The 23,801-nt window shown below is 34.7% G+C and overlaps 2 protein-coding genes across 2 annotated transcripts in view; both read right to left on the reverse strand.

Moving 5' to 3' along the window:
- Positions 1-647: 647 nt before the first annotated feature.
- Positions 648-21,184, reverse strand: LOC149791135 (uncharacterized). The gene is made up of 3 exons (XM_089973055.1): positions 20,810-21,184; positions 20,160-20,184; positions 648-15,664 (listed from the first exon to the last, which is right to left on the reverse strand). The coding sequence occupies exons 1-3, from the start codon at positions 21,182-21,184 to the stop codon at positions 14,964-14,966; spliced, it is 1,101 nt and encodes a 366-aa protein (XP_089829181.1). The 3' UTR covers positions 648-14,963.
- Positions 21,185-21,248: 64 nt separating this feature from the next.
- Positions 21,249-23,801, reverse strand: part of LOC149791136 (uncharacterized) — a 142,703-nt gene continuing 140,150 nt past the window's right edge. Inside the window, exon 11 of the mRNA XM_089973290.1 lies at positions 21,249-21,385. Coding sequence (XP_089829416.1) covers positions 21,278-21,385 — 108 coding nt within the window. The 3' untranslated portion in view covers positions 21,249-21,277. The remainder of the gene's footprint in view (positions 21,386-23,801) is intronic.

The raw sequence follows: 23,801 nt of genomic DNA on the forward strand, positions 1-23,801 counted from the left end.
TGACAAAACCATTAGTATTGTAAAGGTCCTTTACATGTAGTAACGTATTTATACCTTTAGAATTTTCGTTATTCTTTATCAAAGGCACCTTGCACGTGTGGCACAGGACGAATCGTACTCACGATTTCGAAATACATAGACCATATTATAATCACCCTCGGGTATCGTTGTACAGAGAAAAAGAAACGAAACCCGAGTACATGTATTTAATTAACAACATTTACACCATTCCGTGACATAGAGTTCTTTACTAGTGGTCGAATGTTTAATCTGAGACACGTTGGTCCGGTGTTACAGAAGAGGATTAGGAGGGCCAAGTTTTTAACCAGAGATTGTGTTGGTTTATGGGATACATGAAAGTATTGTGTCATTTGTATTTTCATCTTCTTTTATTATATTTTAATGATTCTTTGGTGGATTATGGGAAGTCGGTTTCGGGAGATATCTTTCAGCCAGAGTAATTAGCCAATTTCTAGAAGCATGCATCCTTATCTATAATATTCAGAATATTCACGAGACTTTATAATAACATGGATTAGTTTCTATAAAGAGGAATCTTCCATGCTATTATGTTAAGGTACACGTGTTTGGTAGCTCGAGATGGGCCCAGAGCAGGCTAAAATGTTTCCTGTGTTGATGGAACATGTAGTTCTTTTTTAACTTAGGCGTTGATTGACTGTCTTTCAGTGGAAAATATTCATTAAAATTCATGACAGGGACAAACATTATTTTTTTTACCATGGAATAATGGAGAATGAATCATTCCTCTGTTTTGAGATGCCTTTTATTACAGTTTTGTAAGCAGTGCGGTGAAAAAGCAAATGCTGATTGAGTGTAAATTGCGGTTCAGATATATATTGTCATTGATTCAGGGAATCGAAAGTACTAATGTTCACGTACCTAAGGCTTACTAGTGAATCGAACACATGTCAAGCAAGGAAGATCATGCAAATGTCATACTAGAAGCCATGCACACGCGAAGTTAGTATTTCGTTATTTGTGGTCATAGGTTGATTCGAGAAAATTGTTAATAGTCTCTGCGCGTTAATGTATCTTCCAGTTGACATTTATCGACTTGAGGGCCTTTGAAGATCGGGAAAAACAACTGACTTTGAATCACAATCTTGTAGGTGTTTGATTTGCCCGGTCGAGAGAATCTTGCAGGGAACAATGCCTATCACTTGGTGGCTGAAGGAGATGCTTATGAGAAAGACAATGAATATCATAGGATTATGATAGTGGGCCGGAAACGATATTGCTGTGTGGGTACGCATAGATTTCATGGCGTACTTACACGCAAGAATGAGAAGTACATGGAAATGGGTTGATAAGCCAAGATGATTATGTTCAAATCATTGCGATGTGTGTACTTATAGTGAACGGGTGTTTACAATTACTTATATTAATGAGTTTATCTTGCATATGACTGGATGAAATTCTTACAAATTGATAAACTGTACTTATGACCCGAGTTTAATTAATCATAGTGGAATGTCTAATATCGTTTTTAATTTGAGTGAGACCTGTATGTATGTATTAGTGCATCATATGTTAGAATTTTGTTACGAGTGAGACCTAAGCAAACTTATCTGATGGGTAGAATGTTACAACTCTAGGGACTGTATTCTTCATAGTATTTTGATGAAACTAGATAGGTAGTTCTATGTCACCAATATTGGAGTTGAGCATGATTATGAATGAAATTCATGCTTCTTAATGATGTGACATTTCTTCTGATTGACTTAGAATGTCCACAATATTTTCTGATTTTAATCAAACTTGTTCAGTAGTCTTAAAGACAGTAAGACATTACAAGAGTTTAATATTGAACAAGGTCTATTCCTGTGAATGACATATCTTGGATCTGATTGGTTGAGCTTATTGTCTCTATAGATCTTGAGTCTGTATCCCTCATTTAATTATGTAAAGCTTGGATAATGCGTTTGTATCGCCTAGTTCTTGCACGACGCCGACTTTGATCAACTCAGTGTTCATATTTATTATACCAGTTGTTCTATATTTTAATTTAATTTATCACGATATAGTCAAATATTCACAACCAATATGATATAAAGTTTCAAAGATAGTTTACCTAGATTATATTTTATTATAATACTACACAAAAGACTGTTTGGTGCGATGTTGGTTTTTGTTTTGTTTTGTTTTTTTTTTTTTTGTTTTTTGTTGTCTTGTTGTGGGTTTAACGCGATGTTTAACACGTGATAAACTTTTACTTGACAGCCACTAAAGCTGATGGAAGAGGAACCCGGGAAAATTCCATTTCATGGTCAATGAAAAGATAGATATTGGCAATATTTCATACCTACTCTACCTGTTAGCTTCCACCACGCTGCTTTCACAACCACCAGAAATAAAGAAAGAATCCTTCACAACCAGTCCATGGTACAAACCAGTCTCTGTCATAAATATTTCACAGTTAAAGCCACAACCAAACGGCACATCTAAATAAAAATACAGCTACGTGGCTTAACCCCCTCCCCCGAAACATTTTATAGTGGTTTGCCCCCAAATCTGTAGTGGCAGAGTCCCAGACTCGAATTCAGGCAGATAGAGGTGAGATGACAACAACAGGTGAAAGCGAGCGCTCTAGACCACTTGGGGTCCATGATGAGATGGTCGACTGTTAAGTTATGGTAGCCAGGCACGATATGTATCCATTTGGGCCCTTGTTATATTAGTCCGACCCTTTGAAAGGCCAAGGAACACAACTTCAATAATATCACGACCACTTCCCTGTGCAAATATGTGCCTCCACAAGTCTCCCCTTAAGATATAAAAGCGGAATTCTCAACGGGAACGGGTTGGTGGAGGTTAGTGCACATGCAACGGGGAGGGGTTTGTGGAGATTAATGTACGTCGAGTCTATTAAATGTCTCCAAGTAGTGGGCATCGGTGTTAGAAGAAATATTTGAGAAAATGTATTTTAATATTAATATGTAATGTCATACCGGTGTAATAAGTATAATACAGCCCATGTTCTATGCAGTTTTAGATAACGTAATGATAATCTGCCTAACAGTATGTCAAGATAGCACACGGTGTCATGGATCAGTCAGCATGATCTAAAACATGTGTTTGAAGTATGCATTAGCATTTGACTATTTTGTACGATCACCCTTGTCAAACATAAGAACATAGTCCAATCTAAAACATGTGTTTGAAGTATGCATTAACATTTTATTTTTTTGTACGATTACCTTTGTCAAACATAAGAAAATAGTCCAATCTAAAACATGTGTTTGAAGTATGCATTAACATTTTATATATTTGTACGATCACCCTTGTCAAACATAAGAACATAGTCCAATCTAAAACATTTTGTTTTCTTTCTTTTACAGTATATTATTTTGTTCTTCTCTTTGTGTCCTTTCTTTACTTTTCTTTTAAATTTTCGAGTGCGGACATTTATTGGTCACCTCTTTTATCTTACATACTAAACAATTATAGAGCTTCAACGATCCTTTTCTATAACGTTCATTTTGTACGTAGTTTAAAAGTGAATGTCCTCAAATGAGAATTCTTCATTTGAGACTAAACTTCACTCTCTCTGATTTCATTCTAACGTTGGTGGTGGATAAAGACACAATCACATACAAACACAAATAAACCAAACATACACCTATACATATTCGAGAACAAAAAGTCCAATTGTTCAAAGATTAAGATAGATTCATTGATCCAAAATAGTTCAATGTTTCAGTCTTGGCTTTATCTGATAATGCGACAAACCTTTAACAGACTTGTTAAATGCCGAATATACTAATTTGACGGGACGACATTTTATTTTAGTACCAATGGCCTATTTTTGTTCAACATTTTTCCCTGACCAGACTAAGTATTTTCAAAAAGGAATAATGTTAATATATCAGCTTAAATCTATAGAGAAACAGGGTGGCCTTTGTTATTAGGGTGGCATCGCTACGAGAAGCAATATACAAAGGCCGCGTGCATTGATGAACCAGAAAGAAAATAAAGGCAACAACAAAAAATAAAAACAAAAAACAGAAAGTGGAAAACTACCACAACATTCATTTTGAGAGACTCTCTAGGTCTACAGAGAGATGTCATTACGCCAGAAGTTTCTAATCTATATTTGAGAGAGAGAGAGAGAGAGAGAGAGAGAGAGAGAGACAGACAGACAGATATAGAGGGAGTTGAGAGAGACACATAAAGAAACAGAACCATTCGAATTTTCGAAGTAGGTCGTACAAAACCGTTTCAGTGACTTTTGTCTTTTGATATCTCTCCTAAATACAATACCAATGTGACCGACTGAACTGACAACAATAAACCCTATGCAGAAGAGGATATGACGGAGAGAGATTGTGTCTGCCACAAACTGTCTTCGCTCTATCTATAGGGATCCCTTTCTATTATGCCACCAGAATATTATCCTCCTTTTAATAGATCTTTTCTTTAACATGTGGCATATTGTTTTCTCTATCGCTTAAGATAGTTTCAAACAAAAGAAACCTTGGAGAACTGGATACAGTCGTATGGTTTAACGTTCGCGTCGAACCTTGGCTCGTTTTATTCGTGGATTGAACTCGTAAAGACCTAATTCAGATATGATCTCCAAAGTCGATATACATGACAAAGGTGGGGGATGGTGTTAAATAAGCTTTTCTTCCGCCATAGAAAGTAGGTAGGATGTACCTCCTTTTAGACTAATGGGGAAAAGTCAAGTATGAACAAATGACATGGTATGTGGGCCTAAGACAAGACCGACTTGACATTAATATTATGACACTTGACAGGCCTTCAAAGAGATCAACCAGCTGTGTCCGGTGTTCGTATATGATATGATTTAAGGAATAATTTGAAAAAGCAATCTCCCACCAGAAGTATGTCATAGATTTTCTAGAAAATAATAATAATTATTATTTTTGAAACGGCATATGTTACCTCAGTTATATAGCTAAAAGTTGTGGAAATTTACCGCATCAGATTCATTGTTGTTTGCTTTGGTCAATTATTTCATTTCAAACTGTAACAGCTAGAATTGAAATTACAGATAGCTTTGTTTTGTTTTAAACTGCAACCTTATGTATGCGCTATATAAAGCATCTTTGTATGTACGACCTAGATGCATACGTTTTTCGCGAGTTCAAACCAAACGTTATCAAAGTCAACTTTAGATCGATCTCCAAATGACGAAATGACGAGAACCTCTATACCATAATTACCATCACCACCATCACTATTGCCATCATTACAACAATGGCAAAACATTGACCTTGAGGTTCAGACGGATATTAGTACCATTAATATCAGTGAGCACTTCCGTAGAACCGCTGCTGCAGAAGAGGAGGAGGATTATGACCCAATTAGACAAAGGCTATTGGTTCCGCGGTTATGAGAATCGCTTGATGACAACGAAAAGGCAGGCCATTGCATCAGTACGGTGAAGTAACTTGCCTGGAGATCCCCCAAAACCCGGAAGCCTACGCTCTAGCAATGGCAATATGAAACCAGGATCATCCCCCAATTCTACCAGCAGGCATACTAACAACATCATTTTTTCCAGTCTTGTGGAATCTGCTGGCCATTTGTCTGAACTACATGGGTACGAGGCATTTCCTGTTCAGACTAGTAAAGAATCAAGAAGTGCGGAGCAGTGCAGAGAAGAAGAAGACGGCCTCATAACCTTCAGTCTGCCAACATAAAACAGCCCTTTATTGCGCTCTAATAAAAATGCCTCAGTATTATAGGGATTCCATTTTGATTTGCAATCCCATTGATCAAACCACAATACTGATTTGATCATTTATTCGCCGTTCGAAATTTAAATCTTATGCCTAATATTGACAAAACGTTTTAATATCGCTTAGAAAATTTAGAATAGAAGGTATAGGTTATGGAATTACGTACACTATGTACTCAAAATTTGGTTAGTTAGGAAAACGGATTTTTTTTTAATTCTACATAAATACTGCGTGACTTTAATTACAATTGTAGCTAACACATAATTGGTATAAGGAATCCCAATAATTACGTAACTGGGTACAATTTGATATATAGTAGATCCATACGTTTTAGGTAAGTTCCGGTGGACGTATCCATCCGGATCCCAATAAATCAACGATATACCACAGTCACTTTTATTGTCAATTACTTACAAAAAAGAAAATCAAATCTTATTTGGTAACGCGACTAGTTTTGACCAAGCGTTTGTTCCATGCAAACCTTGTTAAATCCATGAAATATCTTTCACCTCTTTGAAACTAATGATATATTAATACAAGGTTAAATCCGTGACATATCTGTTTCACCTCTGTGACGACAACATATTTCATTGCAATGTGGCATTGTACCATTGCTTATGTTGTGTAAAAACTGCTTGCCTTTACCTTTCATGGATTAGTTACTTGAATGAATTTTATAATTGTACTGGGTTTGTGATTTTCAATTTTGATTTGTATTGCTTTCGTATCCGTATATACTGAATTTAAGTAAGGGAGGAATTAGACAAGAAAAGCACATCGTGACCTATATAAGTCATAAACCTATAACAAATTAAATAATATTATATAGTTTGCTTATAAAAAGAATATAAATTAATTGAATTCATATGATTTGGAAGTTAGAAAAGCATTGAAAATTCCTTATATAATTTGCACTTTGTGCTTACTCAAACCTTAGACCAAACTATTTAGGTGCAAAATATTGCCAAAAGTTCTGAAACTTTGTGCACAAGAAAGAACAGAACAGCGACAACAGACACCATCACCACCACAACAACAGTAATAATAATAATAATAATAATAATAATACTAATAAATCAACATTCTAACTGTATGTACCTGTTTCGAAAGATGTTGAGCCGACTGACCATTAAACAGATTATAACGCCTATATATTTAAGACTACTCAAAACCACAAAATACAATCCCAGTAGTCTCACACACACACATCCACACACAAAGCCCACAAAACCACCTACAGAGGGTGTTAGAATATGCCAACAAGCATGTGCTATCATGCTAAATATTGGTGCTATAAAGAGACGGCCAAATATTTCCGCATACGTTTGCTATCTGCAATTCGCTGTGAAAATGATATAGCACACCTCAGAAACCAAAGTAGGAACTATCGACCTGAAGTTGTACAACACATAGCTTCCATGTCCTACAGTGCAACTAATTAATACATTATATTGCATTGCTGCCCTAACTGAAGCTGCATTCCATATAGCTTCCAGGTCATACAGTGCAAAGGATAATGCATTATATAGCATTTACTCAATATTACTAAATTGGATTAAATTATTGGTATAAAACAAAACGCTATTTTCCCACATTAGCATGCATTATGTACAAGTATTCTATTACATACTAAACCATTATTCAATCATACTGCAGTAATCACATGTTGTATAACATCCTAAATCATTATTCAATCTTACTGCAGTAATCACATGTTGTATTACATCCTAAATGTTTATTCAATTTACTGTAGTAATCACATGTTGTATTGCATCCTAAATCAGTATTCAATCTTACAGCAGTAATCACATGTTGTATTACATCCTATATCGTTATTCAATCTTACTGCAGTAATTACATGTTGTAATCCATCCTAAATCGTTATTCAATCTTACTGCAGTAATCACATATATTACATCCTAAATCGTTATTCAATCTTACAGCAGTAATCACATGTTGCATTACATACTAAATCATTATTCAATCTTACTGCAGTAATCATATGTATTACATCCTAATTCATTATTCGGTCTTACTGCAGTAATCACATGTTGTATTACATCCTAAATCATTATTCAATCTTACAGCAGTAATCACATGTTGCATTACATACTAAATCATTATTCAATCTTACTGCAGTAATCATATGTATTACATCCTAATTCATTATTCGGTCTTACTGCAGTAATCACATGTTGTATTACATCCTAAATCATTATTCAATCTTACAGCAGTAATCATATGTTATATTACATCCTAAATCATTATTCAATTTTGCTGTAGTAATCACATGTTGTATTACATCCTAAATGTTTATTCAATCTTATTGCAGTAATCACATATTGTATTACATCCTAAATGTTGATTCAATCGTATTGCAGTAATCACATTTTGTATTACATCCTAAATGTTTATTCAATCTTACTGCAGTAATCACATGTTGTATTACATCCTAAATGTTTATTCAATTTATTGCAGTAATCGCATGTTGTATTACACCGTAAATCATTATTCAATCTTACTGCAGTAATCACACGTTGTATTGCATCCTAAATCATTATTCAATCTTAAAGCAGTAATCACATTTTGTATTACATCCTAAATGTTTATTCAATCTTACTGCAGTAATCACATGTTGTATTACATCCTAAATCAGTATTCAATCTTACTGCAGTAATCACATATTGTATTATATCATAAATCATTATTTAATCTTACAGCAGTAATCACATGGTGTATTACAACCTAAATCATTATTCAATCTTACTGCAGTTATCACATGTTGTATTACATCCTAAACGTTTATTCAATTTATTGCATCAATCACATCTTGTATTACATCCTAAATCATTGTTCAATCTTACTGCCGTAATCACATGTTGTATTACATCCTAAATGTTTATTCAATTTATTGCAGTAATCACGTGTTGTATTACATCCTAAATCATTATTTAATCTTACTGCAGTAATCACATGTTGTATTATATCCTAAATGTTTGTTCAATTTATTGCAGTAATCACATGTTGAATAAAGTCCTAAATTATTATTCAATTTTACTGCAGTAATCACGTGTTGTATTACATCCAAAATGTGTATTAAATTTTAGCAGTGTATTCCAGGGGCTCTAACGGTTTGTGGGGCCACAGGTGATGGAGTGGTCTAAAGTGTTTGCCTGTACTGATCATTGCCTTCTCACCTCTGTCCCCATGGGTCTGAGACTTGGGCTTGGCCAATGTGTGTACATGAGACAGTTTACCAGTTTTTTTTCCGGATTCTTGGTGGTTCTTAATAGGGTTTTTCAGGTTCTTCCTCTTTGAACTATACTGGCTTCCATATTTAGTCCATCAAACACTGAACAAATGCATAAAACACCAAACGACGACTTTGTAGCTTGTAGCACACATTCCTAAACACTGATGTATTCATGGTCATGTAATTTAATGTGTGCATTATTAGCCTTTATGTTCACACCCATAATAAATAAATTAAAGTTGTAAAGAACTAAATTTCTTACCAAGCTGTTGAATTATGCACTTGTATATGTAGATTAGGCAGGACGTCATTTTAAAATATTTCCTAATGGGCCATTCTTAGTACACAATGTCAAATTTGTATCCATTTATAAGCAGTATCATTTTAAAATATTTCCAGATGGGCCATTCTTAGTACACAATGTCAAATTTGTATCCATTTATAACCAACATCATTATAAAACATTTCTGATGGGTCACCTGATGTAAAAAATGCCAAATTTGTATCTAATTATAAGTCTATTTTGTACAATATTTAACTTGTGTCAACTTTAAATTGCTGTGTAAAATTTAGATTTCCTGACAATTGCAGATTTGTATTTGAATTTCTTCTTTCCTTCATGACAAATATTGTCACATGCAGCCAAATATGGTCTACATTGGTATTGGTATTGCAGCCAAACATGGTCTACATTGGTTATGGTATTGCAGCCAAACATGGTCTACATTGGTTTTGGTACTGCAGCCAAACATGGTCATTTTTGGTATTGGTATTTCAGCTATACATGGTCTACATTGGTATTGGTATTTCAGCCCAACATGGTCTACATTGGTATTGAGTTAAATATCCATTCAAGATTACATTCGAGGAGGACACCAGTGAAAGAACTTCATCAATTATATTTGAACTTCATCACACCTTGGTCATAAACAACAACATTGAAAGATTTCTCATCTGTCTACGTCATACACCGTAGAGGGCACCAGACTGTAATTTCACTTTCAAAAAAGTCAAAGTTTTGTAGATAACTACAACAAATTTAGCAATGCAATGCCCAGCAAAACCTACATATATAAGCGCTGATGTCAGCATTATTCCAAAAACAAGGGAAAACTCAAGCCAATTGCATTTTCGTTTGTTTGAGAGCAAGCACGTCGATACAGACTAAATATGCACAGTTAGGGAACGAGTATATAAGGTATGTGGGGTCTGTGAGAACTTCATTCCATCCTATCCTGCTATTAAATACACACAATAAGAAAAACAGTAGTGGATTATGTATGCGGGTCTGTGAGAATGTAATACCATCCTGTTATTAAATGCGCATGGTTGGGGAAGGAGTGGATTATGCATGCAAGGCCTGTCATCTCGTTATTAAATACATACGGTTAGGGAAGGAGTGGATTATGCATGCAAGAGCAGTCATCCTGTTATTAAAGACACATGGTTAGGGAAGGAGTGGATTATGTATGCAATGCCTGTCATCATGTTATTAAATACACATGGTTAGGGAAGGAGTGGAATATGTATGCAAGCCTGTCATATTCTTATTAAATACACACGGTTAGGGAAGGAGTGGATAATGTGTGCACGGCCTGTGAGAACTTCATGTCATCTTGTTATTAAATGCACACGGTTAGGGAAGGAGTGGATAATGTATGCAAGGAATGTCATCTTGTTATTAAATACACACGGTTAGGGAAGGAGTGGATACTGTTTGCACGGCCTGTGAGAACTTCATGTCATCTTGTTATTAAGTACATACAATAAGAAAACAGCAGTGGATAATCTATGCGGGTCTGTGAGAATGTAATTCCAACCTGTTATTAAATACACATGGTTAGGGAAGGAGTGGATTATGCATGCAAGGACTGTCATGCTGTTATTAAATACACACGGTTAGGGAAGGAGTGGATTATGTATGCAAGGCCTGTCATCATGTTATTAAATACACATGGTTATGGAAGGAGTGGAATATGTATGCAAGCCTGTCATATTCTTATTAAATACACACGGTTAGGGAAGGAGTGGATAATGTGTGCACGGCCTGTGAGAACTTCATGTCATCTTGTTATTAAATACACACGGTTAGGGAAGGAGTGGATAATGTATGCAAGGAATGTCATCTTGTTATTAAATACACACGGTTAGGGAAGGAGTGGATAATGTGTGCAAGGCCTGTGAGTACTTCATATCACCACATTAAATACACACGGTTAGGGAAGGAGTGGATTATGTATGCACGTCCTGAGAGTACTTCATGTTATTTTGTTATTAACTACACACAGTTCGGGAAGGAATGGATAATGTATGCAAGGCCTTGACAACTTCACCCTACCTTGTTATCAAATACACACAATAAAGAAAACAGGAGTGGATATGTATGTAGGTCTATGAGAACTTCATGCCATCTTGTTGGGACTGAACTTGTTCAGACTACATACCTACCCCAAACTTTTATTGCCAATGGTCAACGAATTTACTAAGATAAAGCTCTTTTGCTCTGCCTTTGACCATTGATGTGCCGATGACTATTGATATGCCAATGACAAATGATGTGCCATTGACCATTGATGTGATGTGCCAATGACTATTGATGTGAAAAGACTTGATGTGAAAAGACTATTGATGTGCCAATGACTATTGATATGCCAATGACTTGAAGTGGCAATGACCATTGATGTGCCAATGACTATTGATATGCCAATGACGATTGATGTGCCACTGACCATTGACGTGCCAATGACTATTGATATGCCAATGACCATTGATGTGCCAATGACCATTGATGTGCCAAAGAATATTGATGTGCCTATGACTGTTGATGTGCCTGAGATACTTTAGTGAAAAACAGAGTATGCAGCTGGGAAGCTATTGGAAAGTTTTAGACTCTTTTATAGCAAAATTCTCAAGTGTTACGGTCATAAATTCTTGAAAACGTCCATGATGGTCTTCAGGGGTTAGCCAAGTGCAGATAGAGAGAGAGGAAAAATGCATATAGTGGTGTGAAATCTTGACAAATAAAGAGAAATATAAACTTATGATTTGGTCACATTGAGAAGCCAATGCAGAGTATTCTATTTACAGCTGATAATTTGTGAAGCAATTATTAGTGTCATGATCCAAACATGTATAATTATGATTTATAGCTAATGCACTGAATCCATTTCAAACATTTATAATTATGATGTATAGTTAACGCACTGAATCCATTCCAAACATGTATAATTATGATTTATAGCTAATGCACCGAATCCATTCCAAACAGGTATAATTATGATTTATAGCCAATGCACTGAATTCATTTAAAACATGTATAATTATGATTTATATCTAATGCACTGAATCCATTCCAAACATGTATAATTATGATTTATAGCTAATGCACCGAATCCATTCCAAACATGTATAATTATGATTTATAACTAATGCACCAAATGCATTCCAAACATGTATAATTATGATGTCTAAACTGATGTAAAACAGCGTTATGGTTACAGTCTCAACAAATTTCATATTATGAAGACTGACACAGTCTTAAAAGGTATCACGCTGTTCTTTCTGTTGAATTTCATGTATGAAGACTGGCACGGTCTTAAAAGGTATCATGATGTTCTTTTTTGTTGAATTTCATGTACGAACACTGGCACAGTCTTAAAAAGTATCACAATGATCTTTCTTCTAACTTTCATGTATGACGACTGACATGGTCTTAAATTTATCATGTTATTTCTGCTGAATTTCATGGATGAAGACTGAAACGGTCTTAAAAGGTATCACACTGTTCTTTTTGTTGAATTTGATGTATGAAGACTGACACGGTCTTGACAGGTATCTCACTGTTCTTTTTGTTGAATATCATGCATGAAGACTGAAATGGTCTTAAAAGGTATCACACTCCTCTTTTTGTTGAATTTCATGTATGAAGACTGACACGGTCTTAAAAGATATCACAATGTTATTTCAGTTGAATTTCATATATAAAGACTGACATGGTCTTAAAAGGTATCACGATGTTATTTGTGTAGAATTTCATATATGAAGACTGACACGGTCTTAAAAGGTATCACGATGTTCTTTCTGTTGAATTTCATGTATGAAGACTGACACGGTCTTAAAAGGTATCACACTGTTCTTTCTGTTTAATTTCATGGATGAAGACTGACACGGTCTTAAAAGGTATCACGATGTTCTTTTTGTTGAATTTCATGTATGACGACTGACATGGCCTTAAATTTATTATGTTATTTCTGTTTAATTTCATGGATGAAGACTGACATGGTTTTAAAAGGTATCACGATTTTATTTTTGTTTAATTTCATGTACGAAGACTGACACAGTCTTAAAAGATATCACGATGTTATTTCTGCTGAATTTCTTGTATGAAGACTGACACGGTCTTAAAAGGTATCGCACTGTTCTTTTTGTTGAATTTCATGTATGAAGACTGACACGGTCTTAAACGGTATCACAATGTTATTTTTGTTGAATTCCATGCATGAAGACTGACACAGTCTTAAACGGTATCAGGATGTTCTTTTCGTTGTATTTCATGTATGAAGTCTGACACAGTCTTAAACGGTATCACGATGTTATTTCTGCTGAATTTCATGTATGAAGACTGTCACAGTCTTAAAAGGCATCACGATGTTCTTTCTGTTGAATTTCATGGATACTTATAACTCACACTAAGTTCCTTACGTTGAATTTCACGTATAATTGTGACCCACTGAAAGGACGTTCCCTCTACTTCAGATCATGTATATTTATTACATTTCTTGCATTGTTTATTAATATCAAGTTCCTATATATTTATTTTTGCATTGTTTATTCATGTCAACTTCCTATACATTTATTTCATTTATTGCATTGTTTATTAATGTCAAATTCCTATACATTTATTACATTTCTTGGATTGTTTATTAATGTCAAGTTCCTATATATTTATTACATGTCTTGCATTGTTTATTAATGTCAAGTTCCTATACATTAGATTTCTTGCTTTCTTTATTAATGTCAAGTTCCTATCTATGTATTACAATTCTTGCGTTGTTTATTAATGTCAAGTTCCTTTACATTTCTTGCATTGTTTATTAATGTCAAGTTCCTATACATTTATTACATTTCTTGGATTGTTTATTAATGGCAAGTTCCTATATATTTATTACATTTATTGCATTGTTTATTAATGTCAAGTTCCTATACATTTATTACATTTCTTGCATTGTTTATTAATGTCAAGTTCCTATATATTTATTACATTCTTGCATTGTTTATTAATGTCAAGTTCCTTTATATTTATTACATTTCTTGCATTGTTTATTAATGTCAAGTTCCTATACATTTATTACATTTCTTGTATTGTTTATTAATGTCAAGTTCCTATATATTTATTACATTCTTGCATTGCTTATTAATGTAAGTTCCTTTATATTTATTACATTTCTTGCATTGTTTATTAATTTCAAGTTCCTATACATTTATTACATTTCTTGCATTGTTTATTAATGTCAAGTTCCTATATATTTGTACTGATTGCTCAATTTCCTGGAATAGTTTATTTGATTCAAGTATGTGTGTTTAATTCTCAGTCTTCTGAGAATCTTCTTTCAACTAATTTATGCACAATTGTGTTTGGAGTCATTTTACTGAACTTTCAGACATTGATAGCAGGCTGTGTCGGTGACTCATTTAAGTGAGACTGTTGTTCCAATGTAATGATTAGGTTTAAATTTTGATGAGTTACTTGTTGCTGCTTATGACTCATTGTTTTCAGAATGTCCCTTTTAATGAAGGATATCTGTTTATGAGTATTCTTGTCCAATAGTTCATTCAATGGAAGGATATGTATGTTTATGATTCCCTGACTTCTCCTTCTTCTGAAGGGGCACATCTGTTTATAATCCATTCCTTTCGGATAGTTCTAATTGTCATGTATGTTATGACTTGTTATTTGCACTGTGCCTACAGAAGGACATCCATGTTTATAACTCACTTGCAGAAGATTGATCTTTTGACTCTAGTGCTTGGAGTCTTGATGTCACATTCCGTAACTCATCCTTAAGTGCTTTCTGTACCTCATCCTTAACTTTTTTCTCTATCTCATCCTGAACTGTTTCTATCATGTCAAGGCATATTTTGAGAATATCAAGGTAGGATCCAGCAGGGATTGCTGATATCTTGGTGTGCTGAATTTCCTGTAATATCTTAGCCTCAAATGCAGTGTCCCCACACTGCTGGCTGAGAGTTATCAATGTTGAACTGATGTCATTCCAGTGGGTTTGGAAGTCACTGGCATTAATATGGCATGACTTAGCATGAGCAAACAATTTGTTCCTGTCATCTCGCAGTTTTTGGATCAAATCTTTTCCTTGCTTGCTCAGAGATGGCACAACGTTCTTAAAGAGGGCAGACAGCAGGGTGATATCATAGTCATCCAGGTTGGTAGCACTGCCATTTGGTGGAAACATTATGGCCATAAGGGACTTGTTGAACACGTTTGTAAGTTTGTTGAAAGTATTACTGTATTTGGCAAGATATTGGTCCAAAGTGCAGGTGGATGTGACTGTGTGGTGCCTTAAAAGTTGTCTCAGGACCCTGGCTCCAATATCAACTAAAAGATATGTGATGCGCATGAACCTGTCAGTGTTGCCTGTAGGTTGGGGTGGCATGGGGCTAACAGAAGCTGAAAGACGAAAATAATGGTACAAATGATTTCAGTACATAGAAGCACATTCTGAAATGTAATAACTGTTCATATTATGTATGAATGGTATGAATGTTATCATCAACGTACATATATAATGGATTTCTACTCAATCTACCCAATATTATACATTGTACATGAAATTAGTAACATTTCGTGCAGCACACTATCAAATCTTAAATTTTGCTGCCATAGGGAATAACCAATTTTATCGGATGCAGTGACCAACTCTGAAAGTTTTATTGAAACATACCTCCAATCAAACAGCATTCCAGGTAGATACAAGATAATCTCATTTAAACATACCTCCAATAAAATAGCATTCCAGGTAGATACAAGATAATCTCATATGGCCGGATCATGCTCATTTACAAACGCCTAAGAGGTCCGGATGATATGTGCAATATATTAGTTTATTATTTTGATATAAAAAGCTGCATCATTTTAAGATGTCCTTTCATAATTGCATCATATATCCCAAGATACAGTGGATCTGATAACGTGACATAGGGCAACATGATATGATATGGGGCAATGAGATATGATACTGTCTTCTTATCAAATAAAACGACCATAAACGAGATGTGATTCGTTTTTCCTTTTCGGTTAAATTGATGTGATCTAAAGACAACACGATATGATACGGCTTTCTATATCACATTAGCTGATGTGAAATAGGGCAATGAGATAGGATAACGGCTGGTCTGAATGCTACACCTGGCCATGCCATAAATTGGTATCCTTTGCTAGCAATATATATATATATACATTAGTGACGGAATGTGTCTTTATCAGTACTAAATTCTCATTTCAAAAGTAAGTTACTGTGGTTTATATTTCATGCTTCACAGACTGGTTGAACTGTGCATTTTAATTTTATTTCTCAAGCTCAGTTCTTGCTAGAATTATGAAACTATATTATTATCACATTTATACCATAGCAGAATACAAGTGTGATACATGCTTCACATTTTACTGGCTTAGGTTAAAATGTTTGGTCAGGAACTAAATGTATGCCACATTGTAAGGGCATGGTACAAACAGGAAACCAAACAATCATGTAATTAGATGACGTTATATTTACCAGAGTTTGAAAAATACATGTAAAGGATATAATTTAATCATAGTCTGTGAAGTGTGAACTATAGGTCACAGTGAACTATTTTGCGATGAGGGTTTAGTACTAGTACTCATTAAGAAGGTCACAAAGCTCAATGCAGCAACTTAATCCAAAATGTTCAACTAATGTACATGTTCGTGTCAATTTGAACCCCTCAGCCCCTCCCCTGGAGGTATTATGAAACCCACTCTAAACTGTTGTCTATGACCTAGATAGAAAGAATCATGACATTTAATGAGTATATATATGTATGTGCTTTTGTCTGTGTGTGCCAATGTATTATTTTGATCAAATACGTCTACTTCGAAGAGGTGATCTTAAAACTTCTACTATAACACTACTTATTTATCTGCTTTCACTTTTGGGGAACCAAATAAAGTAAAAGAATGGAAAGGTAGAGTAAGACAGCCAGAAGCCAGCCCTCATGACATCACCCAATGAGGATGGTTCAAATAGGCCTATGATGTAATAGCCCGGATTTCACATGGAAAAAATGATTTCTTCTCAGTACAGAACATTTAAGCTCTTTTGATCGTGAAAGCAATCCAGGTGGAAATGATGACTGCTGACATATCAGATGAATCCCTGATAGGTAGAAAGAGAGGATTACAACCTTGTATTTTCCTTTTCAAGCAAGCAAAATAAAAGCTAAGACTCCAACTCAGCAAATAATTCTATCCTAACCATACTGAGCACTGATAAGACTGTGACTGGGAATAAGAGGTTGGTACAGAACAGAAACTCCAGGAAAACTGCTTACAGGCAAGGTTTTTGAAGGGGGCTTCATTCAAAGGTTTAAAAAGGAGTTTACATAATACACAATGTAGACACCGGTCTCTGAAGCTCAAAATACCTGATGAAATCAGGAAGGTGATGATCTGAAGCAGTGGTGGAACCCATACAGAAATTGAGTATATGAGAATGGGCTACCTAATAGCTGTAATACAGTTACAGGTGAAAAGATGGGATCAGTGCATTTCTAACTAAATCAATTACAGAAGATTATCCAGTTAGCATAATAAACTTTGGAAAGAGACTGCATTCTACCCTTCGAAACCACGTTTCCATTTTGTCCCAGGTGTGTACTTGCCATGATTGAGTGAGTTAGTGAGCTTTTGGTTTCTGCATCAATTGCCACAGAAACGTTCAGCACAAGCTGATTGGAGAAGATAGGATCGACATGGAATCTAAAGAGATACACCGACAAAGGGTTCATATCGGGTCTGAAACAACACGCAAACAGATAACCAGAACATATTTGAATAGAAGGAAGAATAGAGGATCGATGACTCTGTCACCATATATCTTGAATGATGAAATCAAAGGTGTTGAGGAATTCGATCAGACAGGCCAAGACTATTATTTATTGTGGATCAGAGATTTGTAACTTTCTATTGGATATATTTGCTAATTGGTTCTTGTGCATATTATTGTGTCAGTCTATTGCTAGGATAGTTTATGTATTCATGGTATTGAATAACCAGGTAAATGGATAATCCAGCTGGGGGCTAGAAACAAATCAGTTTACTGCTGATGAGGCTCGTGACAATGTTTAACCACTGTTAGAAACAGGATATATCCCTCCACACTAAAACACCTTAACCCAAAAGATTATTCTAGGTAAATAGATGAACAGACAACGTATGGTTTGAGAGACATGTATGAACAGACTTCATATTGTCTTGTGTTTTTAATATTCACCACAAGTGAGACTGCAACAGATAATCAAGAACAAGTTCTAGTCATCACATGCTCCAGCTTACAACATTCCTTGCAGGTGATACTAGAATTATCCTGATCAAAGACATATCATACAGCATTCAATGCAGGTGATGCTAGGATTATCATGATCAGAGACATATCATACAACATTCCTTGCAGGTAATAGTAGGATTATCCTGATCAAGGACATATCATACAACATTCCTTACAGGTAATACTAGGATTATCCTGATCAAAGACATATCATACAACATTCCATGCAGGTGATGCTAAGATTATCCTGATCAAGGACATATCATACAACATTCTATGTAAGTGATGCTAGGATTATCCTGATCAAAGACATATCATACAACATTCCTTGAAGGTGATGCTAGGATTATTCTGATCAAAGACCTATCATACAACATTTCTTGAAGGTGATACTAGAATTATCCTGATCAAAGATATACCATACAACATTCCTTGCAGGTGATACTAGGATTACCCTGATCAAAGACATATCATACAACATTCATTGCAGGTGATGCTAGGATTATCCTGATCAAAGACATAACATACAACATTCCATGCAGGTGATACTAGGATTATCCTGATCAAGGACATATCATACAACATTCCTTGCAGGTGATGATAGGATTATCCTGATCAAAGACAAATCATACAACATTCCTTGAAGGTGATACTAGGATTATCCTGATCAAAGACCCATCATACAAAATTCCTTGAAGGTGATACTAGGATTATCCTGATCAAAGACATCATACAACATTCCATGCAGGTGATACTAGAATTATTCTGATCAAAGACATATCATACAACATTCCTTGCAGGTGATACTAGGATTATCCTGATCAAAGACAAATCATACAAAATTCCTTGCAGGTGATACTAGGATTATCCTGATCAAAGACAAATGATACAATATTCCTTGCAGGTGATACTAGGATTATCCTGATCAAAGACATATCATACAAAATTCCTTGACGGTAATACTAGGATTATCATGATCGAAGATATCATACAACATTCCATGCAGGTGATACTAGAATTATTCTGATCAAAGACCTATCATACAACATTCCTTGAAGGTTATACTAGACTTATCCTGATCAAAGACATATCATACAACATTCCTTGCAGGTGATACTAGGATATCCTGATCAAAGACATATCATACAACATTCCTTGCAGGTGATACTTGGATTATCCTGATCAAAGACATATCATACAACATTCCTTGCAGGTGATACTAGGATTATCCTGATCAATGACATATCATACAACATTCCTTGCAGGTGATAATAGAATTATCCTGATCAAAGACATATCATACACATTCCATGCAGGTGATACTAGGATTATCCTTATCAAAGACATGTCATACAACATTCCTTGCATGTGATACTAGGATTATCCTGATCAAAGACATATCATGCAACATTCCTTGCAGGTGATATTAGGATTATCCTGATCAGAGACATATCATACAACATTCCTTGCAGGTGATACTTGGATTATCCTGATCAAAGACATATCATACAACATTCCTTGCAGGTGATACTAGGATTATCCTGATCAAGGACATATTATAGTCACACCAGATTCCAAGTACATGTGTAGGATACTTACAAGCACCACTATCTTCAGATTGTTCCTGAAATGATAAAAAAACACTTTGCCTGACAGGTTGTATTATTTATCAAACTCCTACACAATGCATAAAGGCATAATAATCTTTATATTATTTTGTTTCTATGAGTATTTTCTATTTCTCATCATTATAATAAAATATTCAAATTCAAATCAAAATATGGTATTTCTTAATACTTCATCATTAATGACAAAACCATTCAATTCAAATTAAAGGACGGCATTTCTTAATACGTCATCATTAATGACAAAAGCATACAATTCAAATTAAAGGATGGCATTTCTTCTGATACATAACAATCTTATACTGTCCTTAAGAAGGCCTAAAGGGAGCCGAGTCCTTGACTAATGAGTCACCCTTTATAAATAAAGCATTGTTATTATTATTATTATTATTATCATCATTATTATTATTAAATCTACACGTTTAGTGCCAGAGTCTTGGGAATAATTTGGAATTAAATTGTGACATAATCAAATAAAAATAGTAATAAGCATTAAAATGCCTGTGTCACAATCCAACTGGACATTTCTTTAAGTGATTTGAGAGCATAATGCATTGTATTGTTAAAAGTTAAATAAAATCTCCTAGAATGTTCCATAACACATCTTAATTTGCTAGCACTCACCTCATCTTCAAACCAGAAATCCAAAATTTTGCATGACTCAATCATGTGGCCATGGAAATCACAGCGTACTTCTGCATTGTCTTTGAGTCGAGTTACAGGAATCAGGCTGTTGATACTGACACCATTGTATTCAGGACATTGTATAAAGTACTCAAACTTCAGATCCTGACCCAGGTATCCAATAATCTTATTGAGATTGGTAGTGATGAACTCTCTCACCTCAATACATAGCTTTGAGGATGGAGTCTTTTCCCTGATCCCCATTCTTGTGACTCTTAGGAAGATAACATGCTCTCGAAAATGTAGGGTCAGGTTGTGATGTTCATCCAGCTGAAACATGCAGCAGCCACAAAATATCAGATTCTTTTCCTTCATCTCTGTCTTCTTTTTGGCTATTGACCAGTGAGCAATACAGGTAGCAATAAGTCTGTGAAAGATCGGACTGGGTAGGAAGTTACCTATGAAGACTTAGCACATGACGGGTGAACTCTCCATCTGATCATTTGGTTGTGGGCATATGACCTCCTCTGGCGTTTCTTGTTGAAGCATGCAAGGAGCAAGGAAGTAACTCTCCTCCTGTTAAATGAATCGAGTCATTTTTAATGGGCATATAATGCAGAGAATAAAGTCTTTAATTTGCAACCAATATACAGTATACACTTTAATGGGAATATAAGGCAGAGATTAAAGTCTATAATTTGCAACAAAGAGATTGTACACCAACATGAAACTATAATCTTGAATAATCTAATGAACTCTGTCCAAATATGTTTTAAACAAACGTTTTGTGATATTTTTCATTTGTTTCAAATTTGTAATCCCATAGAAAAGTGACAAATCTTGTCCAGGATAAATACTGACAAAATCTCGAAAAAGTCCCTGTCAATCAAACATAAAATTGCCTTCCTAAAACTTTTGCATACTTAACATTTTATATAAATGTCTGCACAGTTAGACATTGTTCAGACAAAAACAAAGTTTGTAATGATCACCAATACTGAAGCAGTTTTAAATATATTAATACAAATTGCTTCTCATTACAACATCAGCATGGCTATGTTATATACTCATTACTTATCGGGGTCATCTTGGGAAGTTGTAAATTTTAACTGACTTTGCTTTTAGCAGAGCAACTCCCTTTAATCTGTATAGCAACTAACAAAATTTTCCTTTAACATAGCAACTAACAAAATTTTCCTTTAAGATAGCAATTAACAAATTTTCCTTTAACACAGCAACTAACACAATGTGTCTTTAGCATAGCAACTCCATTTTATCTGTATAGTAACTAACACAAAATTCACAACTAGTTCGCACTCTGATGGTGAGAAAGATTTGCTGTTCCTTGTAATTTTTCCTGAAAGACTCTATCACTATAATTGGGCCTCAGAAGAAAGCATCATTGAAAATAAAACAGAATGTGATATTAATACAGGTGAATACTGGAATATATTGGTGATGAATATGCTTATATTTGATCATTGACACAAGTTTACATACCATTAAGAGTCATTAATTTTAAGAAGCTGGCAGTAGTAGTCCTGAAAACACTTTGTCCTTGGCATGCCTTAATCAGTTTAAAAACAATAAGGTATAGCCAAAACGCTGTAAACATATTTCTATATCATTTATTTTCTTTTGAATAAATGTATTTAAACATTTCCATTTCATGCTGAATTTAATAAGAGTTGTAAGAGAGATAACAATCTTGCTTGTACACTGAAGCTTGTGTGATGCTGGTGATAAAGTATTTAGTGTATAAAAAGTATATCATTGCAACCTACTTTCATTTAATAAGGGGTTCATTGAGGCAAGAAACAGCATGATTAAGTTTCATTTTGATACCATGCCTACAACTGGAAATTTGCTTGGAAACCAAAGCGTATCAGCATTAGTCTGCAAACGACGAATAGCTGTAAGCAAAGTAGGTTACTTTTACCAATTTGCCACTGTGTTGGTATACAAAGAAGCAATTTAAACAACTTGAATGAACACAGCATGCCTATAACTGGAGATCTTGTAATACTACATGATGTTTATAATAGGACTAAGTTGTAATAAACCTTCACTAGTGTACAGTGCAAAAATAGGCCACTGTGATCTTACATTACCTGGTGTTGTTCATACTGATTAGAAAGACGCTGACCTAATCACATTAAGATACCATGCCTGCATTGCAACTGTGCTGGGACGAGAAAATGTTTGGTAGCTTTTAATAACAAAATGATTTTATGTGAAATGTTATGTTATACACGCCCTTAGGAAAAGATATCAAACCACTGGTGTAACAATTACTCATCCAGTCCTTGTTTGAATCAACAGTGCTCCGCTCCATTACAATACTCTGTTACTACATGATAAGAACAAACCCCGAAAAAAACAGATGTTACTTCAAACACAGATGCCTCATACAAGCTTGATACTTCAAACAAAGGTACCTCATTAAAACTTGATACTTCAAACACAGATACCTCATACAAACTGTATACCTCAAACACAGATACCTCATTAAAGCTTGATAATTCAAACACAGATACCTCATACAAACTTGATACTTCAAACACAGGTACCTCATTAAAACTTGATAATTCAAACACAGATACCTCATTAAAACGTGATAATTCAAGCACAGATACCTCATTAAAGCTTGATAATTCAAACACAGTATCTCATGCAAGCTTGATACTTCAAACATAGGTACCTCATACAAGTTTGATACTTCAAACACAATTACCTCATTAAAACTTGATACATCAAACATATATACCTCATACAAACTTGATACTTTAAACACAGATACCTCATTAAAACTTGATAATTCAAGCACATATACCTCATTAAAGCTTGATAATTCAAACACAGTATCTCATACAAGCTTGATACTTCAAACATAGGTACCTCATACAAGCTTGATACTTCAAACACAGATACCTCATTAAAACTTGATAACTCAAACACAGTATCTCATACAAGCTTGATACTTCAAACATAG

Source organism: Sinohyriopsis cumingii, chromosome 10 (assembly GCF_028554795.1).
Source record: "Sinohyriopsis cumingii isolate HCF-2022 chromosome 10, ASM2855479v2, whole genome shotgun sequence".
In the NCBI taxonomy this organism is placed as follows: Eukaryota; Metazoa; Mollusca; class Bivalvia; order Unionida; family Unionidae; genus Sinohyriopsis; species Sinohyriopsis cumingii.